The 15441-nt window shown below is 45.2% G+C and overlaps 1 protein-coding gene across 3 annotated transcripts in view; it reads right to left on the bottom strand.

The window, feature by feature from the left end:
* EMB2421 (FAD/NAD(P)-binding oxidoreductase family protein) overlaps positions 1-15441 on the bottom strand; it is a 127559-nt gene that overhangs the window by 99186 nt on the left and 12932 nt on the right. For all 3 annotated transcript variants that reach the window (XM_087383686.1, XM_087383685.1, XM_087383687.1), the window contains 2 exons: positions 11291-11373; positions 10913-11048 (listed from right to left, as the gene is read on the bottom strand). In XM_087383686.1, the coding sequence (XP_087239812.1) occupies positions 10913-11048; positions 11291-11373 (219 nt within the window). The remainder of the gene's footprint in view (positions 1-10912; positions 11049-11290; positions 11374-15441) is intronic.

Below are 15441 nucleotides of genomic sequence, written 5' to 3'. Positions count from 1 at the left end.
TCAAAGTGGTGGTATCATCTCTCAATCCGGAATGACTTCATTAATATTCAACAATTGTTCCCTCAAGTCCTGAAGCTTTGTGAGGTGAGAATTCATGGAATCTCCCTCATCCATATGCGTATGGGAAAGCTCTCGCTTCAGAAAGGAAACTCTGGCATCATTTCTTGCAGCAAACATAGAGATACTCTCTAGTATCTCCCAAGCTGCCATAGATGTCTTGCATGACCAAATATGAGGTATAATGAACCTCTTGACAAAAAGAGAAATTACTGAAAGAGCTTGTGCATCTCTAGAGTCCCATCTTTTCTGCTCTGCTGTGGGAGCTCCTGGAGTGGCTGCTCCAACTACTTGTGCTGCATTTGCACCTCTACCCCTGCCTCCAGCTGTAGGAGTGACAGGTGATAATCCCAAAGATGTTTGCCAACCAAGATATTGTGAACCATGAAACTCCACAAGGAGTAGTTAGTGCCATCCAACTTATCCTCCTATGTGAGAACTCCGAACACCTCATTAGGGTTGTTCTGAGCCATGTTCACCAAATAATCTCAAAAAATACAGCAAACTGACCAAGTAAAATCCCTTCTTGGGATGTAAAATGCACAAGTAAAATCTACAAAGAAAAATCTGCCCACAGTGACAAATACTGTCACAGCCTATCAAAGGCTCAAAATTTACTTCAATTATCTTGCAAATGCTCTCCGATGTCACTCAAAATGAGTCCAAAATTGCCTGCAACAGTCCCAAAATGTTTGTACACTGCCAAATTGCATCAGAATGCCAAAAGCCCCAATTTCTTCAGGGAAATTGCATCCAAAAGAGGAAAAATTGTCTTAAAGTCCCAAAAATGCAAGAAATTACAGTGTAAAGCAAAAAGCCCCAAATTTTGGGGTGAAATTAAATTGAAATTAAAGCCCCAAAGAGCGCGACATTGCCTTTGGGACTGCAATCAAGCGAGAATTGTTTGGACAGGAGTTGCTTGGATACTCAGCATTTTTCATACTTCCCCTTTCTTCATGACTTGGGCCTTTCTTCATGACTTGGGGCTCAGTCGCATGGTTATCCCTTATTGGGCCCCAGGTGTTTTATGAGGGTGAGCCTTCTTCTGATCCGCCGACAAGTGATAGAGCCCTGCTCTCTTCAGGATGTACCACATATTCCTTTCAGAGCTTCACATGTTTTAGTGGACACCTCTTGGGAGATTTTGGCTAGCATTTCCTCTTGGCACATTTGGAGAGCCAGATGCACAAAGGCCTTGGATGACACCCAGATACACCCATCACAGGTGTTCACGGGCATTTGGAGTGACGCGGTTCACACTTTGATAGCCATATGGACTAGCATGCAGGGCCCTTCACAGGCAGCCTCTTCTAGGAGGACTGTATTTCTTCGAGTTTGGAGGGGTTATCCCTTTTTCTCGGAGTTTGCTACCGGACTGAGATGGCACTTTCAGCCCCAATCCTTTCTTTTTGGCTCTTGAGCTTTTCATGCATTGCATGGTGTCTCCTGTATTCCCATATGGAGCTTGCTCTAACGGTTTTCTTTAATACTTAATAGAAGTCTCTTTTTTGCAAAAAAAAGAAATTGATGCAAATCCACGAAAAGCCCCAAATTTTGCAAAATGCCCAATTCACAGAATGTGCTCAAATCTGTCCAAAAATTTGCTTTGCCAAACAATGGCTCCAAATGTACCAGAGTAAAATATCTGGAAAAAATTCCCAAATGCTCAAATGTGACTCAAGCTGAGTCCAAAAGGCCTGCAAAGCTCCCAAATTGCTCTTCCACTGCAAAATTGCAATGGAATTGCAAAAGCCCCAATTTCTTGCCAGAAATTGCAACCAAAAGAGGGCAAATTGACTGAAAGCCCCAACTGTTGCAAAAATTGCAATGCAAGTCCAAAATCCCCAAACTCTTGGCAAATCTACAATCTACCTGCAATACTTGTCCAAGAATGTACAGAAGCCCCAGATTTTTGTCCCAAAAAATGCAATGTGCCTACTAAATATTACCTGCTGCAAAAATAGAAGTACCTACACCTTGTGTCTGCTGGTGGATGTACGAACAGTAGCACAGTATGGATGTACGGACTAACTGGCTGCTGTTGGAACGAGAGTTGCCTGCGCAACTGTGTACAGATGTATGGTCATCCTTCATGCGCAATACGGGCACGTACGGATGGTAGTACGTTGAACATGTAACACCATTCCCAGGTTCGTTCCTAAACTCAAGTAGTCACGGGCGTTGGCAATTCGTTTATCCACCCAGCCAAACTCTCAAGATAGGATTCGTCTCATTACGTATGTATTTTCGTTATTCTTTTCTCATCCTTATCCTTGAGACCCCAATCTCCCTAGATAGTTCTTGGCCACATGTCACATTTTAGGCCCTTACTTAGATGCATCCTTTTTTCACCCCTCTCTTGGAGTTCCCTTTTAAAACAATTACCCCTTGGCAATTTACACATTAGATGCACCTAGGCCCTAGCCCTATTAGAACTATCTAGTCAATGCCATTACGCCCTCACCTAGGACCTTGGCAGTTACTTCTCTTGACCATTTAATTACGCACATTAATTATTACAAAAGTTGGTCATCTAAGAGAAAATGCCCACCGATCTATCCGAGGTCATGCTATCTCGGCTAGAGCATAACATTCCTTCCCTCTTCAAGCATCAGCATCCTCGATGATGAAATCTGGGAATGCTCTCCGCAACTGGTACACGGATTCCCAGGTAGCTTCCGATAGAGGCTGACCATGCCATGCAACCAACACCGTGGGTATCTTCCGATTTCGTATTTGCATTGTTCCTCGGTCCAGGATTCTTGTTGGTTTGCGCCTTGCAATATCCTCTATCTCCTGAAACAAAACCACACCTTCGATTAGTGAGTCACCTGTATGCAAAAATTTCTTTAAGCGCGAAACATGAAAAACCGGGTGCACCTTACACCCCTGTGGCAATTCTAATTTATAGGCTACACTGCCTATTCTTTTCAGAATTAACCACGGCCCACAGTATCGAGGTGATAACTTAGCACACTCTCCTGAAGTTAACGACTTCGAGTGTGAAGGAATTCTGAGAAAAACTTTTTCTCCTTCTTCAAATACTCTTATAGACCGATTTTCATCCGCATACACCTTGGCTCTATCCATAGCCTGGCGGATATTAGCTCTCGCAAGTTCTAGCATCTCCCGCATCTGAACTACAAAGTTCGCGGCACTAGGCACTTTCTGAGGTACTCCAACTATAGTCGGATTGGCTGGCCTATAACCATAGTTCAGTTCAAACGGAATGAACCCAGTAGATGAATGTTTCCTATCATTGTAGGCAAACTCCAACAATGGCAACCACTTGTCCCATGTATGTTGCCTCAATGACACATATGCTCTCAGCATATCCTCTAAAGTCTGGTTGACTCTCTCCGTCTGACCATCCGTCTCAGGATGATCCCCACTACTTATTCCTAACTCAGTCCTCAGTGTCTCGAATACCGCTGTCCAAAAATGGCCGGTAAATCTGACATCTCGGTCTGACACTATGGATCTAGGCAATCCATGCAAACGAAATATATGTCTAATGAACAAATCCGCTACTTGCGGGGCACTAATAGACTCTCTAGTCGGAATGAAGTGAGCCATCTTGGTTAGACGATCAACCACCACAAGGATAGAATTATACCCTCCTTGTGTTGCAGGTAACCCTACAATAAAATCCATGGAAATGCTCTCCCACTTGCTTAGTGGTATTTCCAAGGGCTGTAAAAGTCCAGGTGGCTTCACCCGCTCGGCCTTACTTACCTGACACGAGAAACACCGTGTCACATATTCATGAATATGCTTTTTCATCTTTGGCCAAAAGAAATCTCGCTTCACGAGATCATATGTCTTCTCGACTCCTGGGTGTCCCGCACACGGGTTATCATGGCACTGTCGAATGACTCTCTGCCTGAGATCATTCTGACCAGGTACTACAACCTTGCCATTTCTAACTAGCATACCATCCCTTATGGTATATCTTGCATAAGTTTGGCCTTTTCTGGATGCCAGGTCATCCTTTTCATTTTTCCCGGGTTTTAACACATGAGCCTTAGGCCATAAGCTCTGGACAAACTCGTCCACCTTCTGAGTTTCTCTGATCTCGGTCATTAGAGCACTCTCTAATACCGTGAAACTCAGGTTGTGCATAATGCGAGACAACGCATCAGCTACCTTATTGTCTTTTCCTCTTCGGTACCGAATCGTTAGATTAAACTCCTGCATGAGCTCTGCCCACCTAGCTTGGCGGCCCCTCAAGTCAGGCTGTTTACAGAAATGTTTCAGAGTATCATGATCCACATCCACATAAAACTCTGAACCATATAGATAATGCCTCCATGTTTTCAAAGCATAGATAACAGCATACAACTCCAATTCATGAGTTGGCCAATTCCTTTGAGAGGGAGAAAGCTTCTTGCTTTCAAAGGCTACTGGCCTTCCCTCTTGAAGGAGGACTGCTCCTACCGCAATGCCACTTGCATCGGTTTCTAGGAACAACGGTTTCTGGGGATAAACTATTTTTAACACCGGTCCTGAGACCACAGCTTGTTTTATGGTGTTAAAACTTTCTTGTTGATTCTGTCCCCAAATAAAAGGTACTTTATCTGAGGTCAGATCAGTCAATGGCGATACTATTTCGGAATATCCTTTGATATGCCTTCTATAAAACTGGACAAATCCCAAGAATGATCGCAACGCGGTCAGACAACGCGGTCAGACTCTGAGGGATTGGCCAAGTTAGTATCGCAGCCACTTTCTTCGGATCCATTTCTACCCCCTGTGGAGTAATTATGAACCCTAAGTACTCAAGCCTAACCATACACAGTATAGTTTTCTTTTTATTCATGTAAGGACTGGCTTTCCTCAAAGTACTGAACACTATCCTTAAGTGTTCACAATGCTCAGTAACACTCTTACTGAATATCAAGATATCGTCAATAAAATGTACTACGAACTTTCCGATATACGGACGTAGTAAATCGTTCATAAGCATGACGAAGGTCGCTGGAGCATTGGTAAGTCCGAAGGGCATTACCAAAAACTCATAATGACCAAACCTGCTTCTAAAAGCGGTTTTATGCACATCCTCGGCTCTAATCCGGATCTGATGATAGCCGCACTTAAGGTCTATCTTGCTGAAAATCACGGCTCCATGTAATGCATCTAGCAAATCATCAATCCGAGCCATCGGATACCTGTGCTTAACAGTGATATTATTCAATGCTCTGTAATCTATACAGAGGCGAAACGTATCATCCTTTTTCCTCTTTAATATCACTGGTGAAGCAAAAGGTGAGAAACTTGGTTGAATCTGCCCCAACTTGAGGTATTCTTCCAGTTGCCTACGCACCTCTGCTTCTTCAGCAAAACTCATCCTATAGGGAGGTCTATTTACAGGTTCTGCCCCCGGGATCAGTTCAATCTTATGCTGAACATTCCGCTCTGGAGGTAACCCATAAGGTAGTTCATCCCTAAAGCATTCAGAGAACTCCTCTGTTATAAGATTAGCCAGCTTGGCCATCTCACCACTTTGCGTAACATCAGTGCTAGCCGAAGACTCATCCACCGGCTCTACCGATGCGGTGCAAAGGTACAAAAACTCTACTTGAGCCTTTCTGATTTCCATCACGGAAACCAACGGTCCTTGAGGTATATCTTTTTCACCTCGCAAGACATAAAGCACATCATTCATCTTGAATTGATATACGTGCTTTTTCCAATCAATGGCTGGATTCTTCCTAGAATGCCACGCCATTCCCAGGGCTATATCTGCATGAGCAAGCTTGGTCATTTCAAAATCAAGCTTCTCAGTATAGTCCTGAATCCGAAGCTCCAACTGGGTAACCCTCTGGTCCCATACTTCAGTTGAACTTCCGTCTGCCATCCTGACTGTGTACGCATAGTCAGATGAACTTGTCTTTAATTTCAGCCTCTTCACGAGCTTGGAGTTAATCACATTGTGAGTTGACGCTGAGTCAAACAACACAATGACATCATGACTGGCTACTTGCCCTTTCATTTTAATTAACTCCGTATCATTGAAGGCTGTATACCCCGTTGTTGCGGGCTTAGATAGGATGTTATCAGGTGCACTCGTCACTAACTTAGCAACAGATACACATAACAAACAAGGTACTAACCTCTGAGAAGGTCCCGCCAGTTGCATCTGCATATGTTCCGCACTGGGACTCTCTTGCATTTCTACGTCGCATTCAGATATTATCATATTAGCCGTGCGACGATCTTTGTTCAGTGGACAATCCTTCCACTGATGTCGCTGAAGGCAGCCGAAGCACAATCCTTCTTTCCTAGCTTTCTCTTTTTGTTCAGGGGTCAATGAGGACTTTGACCAAGCCCGAGCTGCCATTGGAGTTATTTTCCTTTTCACCCCAACGGTGGTACTTGTTTTTGTTGGTCCCTCAACCGGCTTCACCTGCTTGGTTTGGCCACTTGGCTGCGAGACACTTGTCTTTGAAACCCATTTCCTCTGAAATCCCCCTTTCCTCGAGTGCTCATACTGAGTCCCTACCTGCACAAATCCACCAGACCTACCTCTGGCATCCTCATAGTTCAGGGCTACTGCTATAGATTCATCTAATGTAGTCACATATTTAGCCCGAACTTCCATTTTTATCTTGTCGTTCAGTCCATAGATGTAGTCTTTTAACTGAACCGACATAGGGAGAGGGTCTGTTATTTTCATAACACATTCCCTAAATTTGTCAGTGTACTCTGCCACTGACAAGCTCCTCTGACGAAGATTTCTATAAGCATCCCAAGCTCGGGATTCTTCATCAGGTGGGAGAAAGTGTTTCTTGAATTCAGTTTTGAACCCTTCCCAGGTGGTTGGAGCAACTTGATCCTTCTGTTGCTTTATCCACCATCTATCCGCTGCCTCAATAAACAGGTGTGTGGCCTCGCGGATCTTCTTTAGATCGGATCTAATCTCACAAATGGCGAAGGCTTCTTCCCACTTGTGCAACCAAACCTCGATCACATCAGAGCTGCGCTCGGTCATCCGACCAGCGTACTTCTCCGGTCTATAATTAGCGATATTAGGCACTTTGACCCTTGCGCGCTCTAAGGAATGTACACTGGGCTCTGGCTCTGCTGGAGCTTTGCCCTTGTCAATCCTAGACGGTCTAGCCGACAAGGCTTGCACCATCTACCTAATCTCATTTTGACCAGCATTCACCTGAAGCTGCTGGTTCATAATCTGTTGTAAAGCATCCTCTAATATTGAGATCCTACCAATCAATGTAGGTGCTGCGTGATATGACATCTGTTGCGTAGATTGAGCTCTAGACTCACTAGGATTCACCTTTGAACTCTGCCCTTCTGGTTCCATTTTGTTGAAAGGAAATTTTTTTTTTTTTTTTTTTTTTTTAAAGGAAAATATATACTGCCTCCTTTTTCTGGTTTTTTTTTTTTTTAATTTTCACTCTGCGAAAAACGATAAACTGAAGCGAACGGAAAAGATGCTCCCTGGGCTTTTCGTCAGTTCCGATTAACCAAATGTAACACCATTAGATCGTCAATTCCGACGCTTTTCGTCAAATGTAAACTGAAGCTGCGCCTGATTATTCCCCATCGCTCCAGTCTCAACGACTTCCTTTCCCGCACAGCCTTGGTCTAGATGAGGATGAGCCCGTCAGTTCTTTTCGTTGATCAATTTCTTGCTGCCCGTTTTTTCGTCGATCAATTTCTTACTGCCTGTTTTTCGTCGATCAATTTCTTGCTGCCCGTCGACTCTCACTTACTGGCGTCAGTCACGGACCATCCTCGTCGAAGGTCTCCCCGTCCACAAATGGCTTCCCTCCGTAGTCCACGAGTAGCGCCAATCTCTACGTCGCAATCACGACAGTGGCAACCACCATCCTACCGTCATATTTCGTAATCACCCCTATACTATTCGTCGAACACGTCGCAGGTCAGCATAGATTCCGTCTGTCCCTCGAACCCTCTCTAAATTCCTGTGCTCTGATACCAAGTGTAACACCATTCCCAGGTTCGTTCCTAAACTCAAGTAGTCACGGGCGTTGGCAATTCGTTTATCCACCCAGCCAAACTCTCAAGATAGGATTCGTCTCATTACGTATGTATTTTCGTTATTCTTTTCTCATCCTTATCCTTGAGACCCCAATCTCCCTAGATAGTTCTTGGCCACATGTCACATTTTAGGCCCTTACTTAGATGCATCCTTTTTTCACCCCTCTCTTGGAGTTCCCTTTTAAAACAATTGCCCCTTGGCAATTTACACATTAGATGCACCTAGGCCCTAGCCCTATTAGAACTATCTAGTCAATGCCATTACGCCCTCACCTAGGACCTTGGCAGTTACTTCTCTTGACCATTTAATTACGCACATTAATTATTACAAAAGTTGGTCATCTAAGAGAAAATGCCCACCGATCTATCCGAGGTCATGCTATCTCGGCTAGAGCATAACAGAACAGCTTTGAAGCTGTGTACTACCAAGCAGCCAGCATGCTGTGCATACAGCCAAACGGCTCACAGCACGAACGAGCAGTAGGTACGGACAATCGACGCAATAGGTACGGACAGTTGGCATCTGTTGTACCGTTCGATGCAAGAACATGCACACATACGGACAACTGACGCAGGAACGGCAGATATGCACAGTACCATTCTGTACGGTACAGTCGCACGTGCAGATGTTGGAGCATACGAGACCTGTATGGCAGTACGGCGCTAAGCAGCGTGTACGAACATGTGACGTAGTTGTACAACAGATGGTTGTTGTACGGCAGATGTTGGTACGGATGTTGGCTCTGGTACAGACGGCGCTGGTACGAAAGCTGTACGGAACAGCCAACTATGGCTGTAGGAAAAGATGCGCAGGTAGGGAGCTTCTCACGCTTGGGCTGAAGCTTGTGGGTGAGAGCAGGTCCAGTAGCTCTAGCTGCTCCGATACCAAATGATGGAAAAGAGAGAGCAAGAAACAAGAGAGTGTAAGCTGAACATCAAATATGCAAATAGAAGAGTGTACCAAAATACAAAGGGGGGATAAGGTTTTGTCTAAGTGCAACCCTGGGCTCGCTCCGACCTTGTTGATGATGCTCTTGCCTGAGTGCCCTTCAATCCGCCTTGCCTTATTTCCACCTGTTCGCTCCACACCAAACATCCTCCCCATGTGTATACACTTCTCCCTCGAACTTTCTTTGAAAACGCGAATTTTCCTCGTCGCCGTACTCTTGCTAGCGTTGGTATTCTTTACACTGATGTGGAAATGGGAGCCCCCCTCCCTGTGCTTCTCAGTGGCTACCGTGATGCTGGTACACGAAAACAACTTCTTGACTTGCTCAAGACACTCTTCCCGAGTGACAGAGCGTTTTTCATAATGGCGAAACGTGACCAGAAGAAATCTGCGTACATGTGTACATTCCTCGGCCGCCCCACCTAAAAAGTTGGTTAGATTCCTGATAAGATTCCTTGTTTGCGGATCTCGCGCGCGGGGAAGCGATCGAACCCAACGCTTCGCACCTGTCGTACGACTAGTACTCAAAGGGGTTGCCTCCTTTTTGACTTCTTCCCGTGCTTACACTTGGGACTTAGATTCCACCGATTTACCCGCTGTTTGCACGGTATGGTATTTGCTTCGAACGGAAACGGTGTCAGTTACCCCAAAAATACCTCATCCATGCACTCCCCTTCAGAAATTACCAAAGCTTCATATCGGGGCGTGTACTTTGCCGTGGTATATCAACCTTGTTCGAGCGAGTGCAAAGCTCTTCCCACCACTCTGACCTCCGTGAAGGGCCGGTCCACCCTGCGTAATTAGATAAGCGCATGGTCGATTTGTAAGGACATCCGAAAATTAACTCCTCAGACCTTACGAACCTAACATGGATGAAGAATCACGGGAATTCCCGGGCGAATTTCAATGCACTAGCACGAAAAGTCTACCTTGCACAATGAGTTAAGCATTTCAGCTCGCCCTCTAGAATGACTCGCTCTTCGAACCGCGGTGTTAGAAAAGCCGACACTTCGATTGAAGGGGAGGGTGGCCATTCTATTTACTGAATTTTCAAATTCATGCTAGGGGTGAACTAACTATGGTTAGGGGGAAAAACCTCTAAATGAGGGAAAAAAGCCCTTAACCCACTTATTGTCATTACATTGGTCACTGCCTAGAATATATCAATAATTCTAACAATCCCTGTCCCATCATATTGCGCCACCTCTAAGGCCTGTTGCATGCCATCAGCCTGCCAACGGATCCCGCCATTTGCTGCGACACCTTCAAGCCCCTGCTGCGGGTCATATACCTGCCCACAGGCCCTGCTAATGTGCTCAGCATATAGGCATCTTTTACCTGGCACACCCCGCCATGTCTACTGTTCCAGATCCGCCTCTTCCAGGCCAGATCCTGATGCTGAATGCCTCGCCATCTGCTCCTGTTGTTGGTGCCATCTGTTGCAGCCACCTTCACTACAGGTGTGTTCCCTTTGCTTGCTGCCCACAAGCTTTTCTCTGGGCATGTTCTACCCTAGGTCTCCCTCCCCCACGCTCTCCTCATATGGGGGCTTACAGATGGGGAGGTGACCTTTCCAACAATTAGAGAAGTTAACTATTGCAAAGACAATTTCATATTGGCAAATTCAAATCTGCCATCACAATTAGTCTAAATGCTTAAAAGAACACCTCAGATAAAGCACTTGACAGCTTTCTCATGTCACAGAAAGACCAACTTCTTTTTTCACATGGAAGTTTTTATTAGATGTCAAGCTTAAAGCAGCATATACAAAGTCCAAAATAGGTTTAATACGACTACCAACAAAAAAAATCTGTATATGCTCCAGCCAAACAAGCCAAGGGAAACAATTTCATGATTCATGGATGAAGTATTTAGGAAACTTACCCTGAGGACGCAGATGGTCTACCTCCCCAAGAAGTGGGCCTGTGAGAGAGGTACAATACACAAATTTCCTCCACTGGTCTAGAGGAGGCTGTAAGCTCTCTATGTCTTCAGATAATCCACCCAGCCTCCTGAATATCTGTGTCAAACACAAATTGCACAAATTTTATCCAAACTGACAGCAAAAGCCGCCTGCTTGATCTGAACTACAGGTGAACACAGAAAACTATTTTGTTCCAAGGCCTTTTTAAATATATTGGTAAATACATATTTGCAATAAACACTTTACAATTTTGGTAATGCCATGATGTGCTAAACTAAAATATAAAACATCTCTGCTTACATGAACTTGCAAATATGAAGGACAACAATTGCAAGCACCTCCATTGTACGATTGTTGATAAAATGCGCCTGTGGATGCTGCATATAATTTAACCTTTTCTCAATCACCAATGATTCGATTCCTGTTCAGACAAACAACAGATGATAAGAAAATAAGCAGTGTTGTTTGAACCTCATCATACCATAAGCTCCATCACACATAGCAAGGACTATGTTCTATGATATTCCAACAGGGGGCGGACCACTATAAACACATGCACACATGTCCACAAACCCACACACATGAGCATCCATTTATACAACACTCTTTCTGTTGAGTTCTTGTCAAAAACTCTGGAGGTGAACTGTAACAGTCTGTCACGACAGAGGGCCTAGCATTACGGAGAAGGTTTAAATTAAATTATTCCAGATTCTCTTCATTATTGTGAAGATTAAGGTTATTTACTCTCCCAAAATAACTAGTTATAAGCAAGAAAGCTTTTAGAAAATGTACCGCCAGCATAGTTACCAAGGAACAGCGTTCCCCCTTCTTGGAACATGGGACCGTTGTTCCAGACAAAGGCACATTCCCGGAACATCTGGAACGTTCCCTAGATTCTCATCGTCAATGTCTTGCAGTAGATCCGCCTCATCTCTAAATTTTTCCTCATTTCCAAAATAATCCTCCTCAAAGAAATCATCATCTCCAATCATACCAGACTCTCCTTCAACATTTCCTTCACAAGATTGATTAGGATCCTCAGCCAATGTAGAAAATCCTAAATTTGAGAGAATCCTTGTATACCGTTGTTGAATTTGTTTATGTCTTGTGAAAGTAGAATGTGGTACCTCTCGTCCCCCACGACAATATACACTACAATCACATATACTCTTCTCACCCTTCTTGGAGGATTTGAAGTAGATTGTGATGCTTGTGTATTTGTTGTTGTCTCTCTCTCAGGATCAGGAGTAATATCTGACAAGCAAAACTCATCTTCTCGTCACAAACACCCTATTTATGCTTGGCCACCCCTAAATGGGGACACCTTCCAGAGTTATAGACTCGCATAGACCCAATCACAACCTTTTCTCCAAATAGATTGTAGGGATTTACATCCTAAAGAAGATTGTAGGGAGTGTAGACAGGCGAGGACGATCTGGAAAGGTGTTGCTAGGATTTTCAACATCTTTCATACAGCACCTTTCTATATGACCTGGGGTTCAATGGCTTCGTTAAGGTACTGAAACAATCATCTAGCTGATACTACCCTTGTTGCAAGGTCTGCTTCCTTGCATGGGCACCTATACATCAGAGCTATATAGACCCCTCTGAAGCCCCCTCTCCATAGTGCCCAAAAATGGCATTTCTGAGCACCCGAAACGATTTGCCGTTTTCAAAACAAGAAACGGCCTGGAGAGACCAAGGGTTGAGGAGAGCAAGGAGAAGAGGGCAAGGGCTGACGAGAGCAAGGAGGAGAGGAGAGGAGAGGAGAGGAGAGCAAGAAGGAGAGGTTGGAGAGGAGAGCAAGGAAGAGATGAGAGGGCAAGGAGGAGAGGAGAGGAGAGCAGGAGGAGAGGCTGGAGAGGAGAGCAAGGAGGAGGGGCAACGGGCTGAGAGAGGGGTTGTAGGATGAGAGGAGAGCAAGAGGAGAGGCTAGAGAGGGAGAGCAAAAACTGCCCTACTCGCCAATGGGGTTCTTACTCAATGGTTGAGACAGGTGTGTGTGTGTGTGTGTGTGTGCGCGCGCGCGCGTGCTAGGGGGTGTGAGTTCGACCCTTAGCTAGGCCCAAGAGGTGATACCCCAAGAAAAAAAGAAAAAGAAAAAAAACTGCCCTATCCCTCCTTGTTGTCCTCTCTGACCTTGTTGTATGATATATGTATTAATCATTATTTTATATATATATATGGGCGAGAAACGGTGTTTCGGAGTTTCGGCCACCAAAAGAAACGGTGGAAACAGAGTTTCGGTTTTTAAGGTTAATAAAATATATTTTATATAGCAAAGGGCCAAGAGCCAGAAACCGGCATAGCTGGCTAGCCTACTATTATACCCAAATTTCCAACTAGAAAGAAAGGAGGGGTTGCCGGGAAGTATGGGAGCGGAGCCCTCTGCTTTTCCTTCTCTAGCTTCTTCAGATCAATCTCACTATCGTGTGGGTGCGGCCTGCCGGCCAGCCGAAGAAAAGCCGCACTATATAAAATATATTTTATTAACCTTAAAAACCGAAACTCTGTTTCCACCGTTTCTTTTGGTGGCCGAAACTCCGAAACACCGTTTCTCGCCCATTTCCATTTCCCCATTTTCGAAACTCCTGGGAACTATGCCCCTCTCACGTCCAAACTTGTACACTATCGCTAGATCAATGAACCTTAGTGCTCCAAAGACAATGGACATATAACAGCTCACATGGATCAATCAACTGTGTCTGGATTCCCTCTTTGGCAATGACTTGACCCATCCAGATCTCCAGCAGCTCATTAGACAATAGTTGCACAGCAGAACACTAGGATACCCCCTTTGGATCTCCTAGGTCATAACGTCCAAACAAAATACATATTGGTAACATACTGCCACCTGAGTCAACGAGAACAACTCCTCGTAGCTTGAGGTCTTGTCTAGTAGCCTGCCTCAATCAAAGATTCCATCGCTACTACACCTGTCTAGCAGGTACGGCTGCAACAAATAAGAAAGCAATCCTCCGTCTAGACCCACAAAGCCTGCTAGCAGCACATCCTGCCACTTGCTACTAGACAGCTGGAGTAAACTTCATAGCAGCGGTAACACCATCCTCTTGGTTACTGAGTCCGTCACTGTTCCTTTCAGGACACGGCCGCCAATAATGACCTTTCTGGCCACATCGGTTGCATGTATGTGACACCTTGAGTGCTTCTTGTTCCTCAGCTGTCAACTGCTTCCTTCCTTTCTGCTCACCTGCAAAAGCCTCAGGCTGACTCTCATAGGTACGATCTACAAAGCGCTCCTCCTGATCAAGCACCATCGAGACCAATGCCTCCCAAGTCAACGCATTCATCCTTCCACTAGTTATTATCAAGCACGAATAGAAGGCACCATACTGAGAGGAGAGCTGGGATAGTAGAGTTATGGCCATGTCCTCAGAAGATATCTACTTCCCTGCCTGGAGGATCTACTTAAGTTCTTGTAACTTGTTAATGTGCTCCTGCATCGATGAAGACTTCTTGGGATCCAACAATCTCGTCTGGATTTCCAGGGAAACCCTCTTCATGGGAGAGATTCGATTGTACAGGGACGCCACGTGCTCCCAGATACTCTTGACCACCATCATGTGCTTCACGTGATTAATCACTTGAGGAGTACAGTTAAGAAAGATAAACGAGTCACGACCTTACCCTTGCATTGATATGGTCCCAGAGCTGAGACAGGGTCTCGGCCTCCTACTCCAGGATGCCAAGATTGGACGCAAGGGGATTATGCCTAGCAACTCCCACCGGAATGAAGTCCGCTAGATCATACAACTGTAACACAAACTCCATCATGACCCACCAAACTCCGTAATTGAGTCCATCCAATTGACAGTCAATCGTGAAGGTGGGCAAAACTAAACTTTTGCCTTGCTCTCTGCCATCTCAGACCGGGTCGCCATGTTAGAGTGAAGAGGGAATGAAATGGAGAAGAGAGGGTGGATGGGATAGAAGGAGATAAGGGGATGGACGGAAAGAAGGGGATAAGAGGGCCGGATGTGGTGATGAAGAGGCCCTGAGCCTACAAGACATTCACAGCTCGTTGTCCCACCCTTCCAAAAAAACCCCTACGAATCTGAAAACACCCTTCAAAGTCTGTGTACCTTCCTTGACTCCCAGACAGTCCTCACCTCACACAATCCTCCTCATGAACACCTCTGAACAATAGCCCTATAACCTCCTCTCTGTGTGCTGGCTCAACACTCCCTCAATACCTCGGGTCTCTAGCCAACCGTGGCTCTGATACCATGTGAGAAGTGCAGCGGAACTGAACAGAAATGAAGAGAGAGAGAGAGAGAGAGAGAGAGCCAACCTCGCACACACCAAACAGGAAAGAAGAGAGAGAGAGATAAGAGAACTGCGAGTGATCTTAGGCGAAACCCCAAAGCGATGGGGAAGACCTCTGCTAGTGGAGATGGGCACATATATAGCCTCTTCCCCTCCTAGTCGGGTGGTAGTTCAGGGCCGACCAGCAGCCTATAAGTGGTGG

Source organism: Dipteris shenzhenensis, chromosome 13 (assembly GCF_047967505.1).
Source record: "Dipteris shenzhenensis isolate YYH24624 ecotype China chromosome 13, Dip_SZ_1.0, whole genome shotgun sequence".
In the NCBI taxonomy this organism is placed as follows: Eukaryota; Viridiplantae; Streptophyta; class Polypodiopsida; order Gleicheniales; family Dipteridaceae; genus Dipteris; species Dipteris shenzhenensis.
This window is presented reverse-complemented; position numbering and strand designations above follow the sequence as displayed.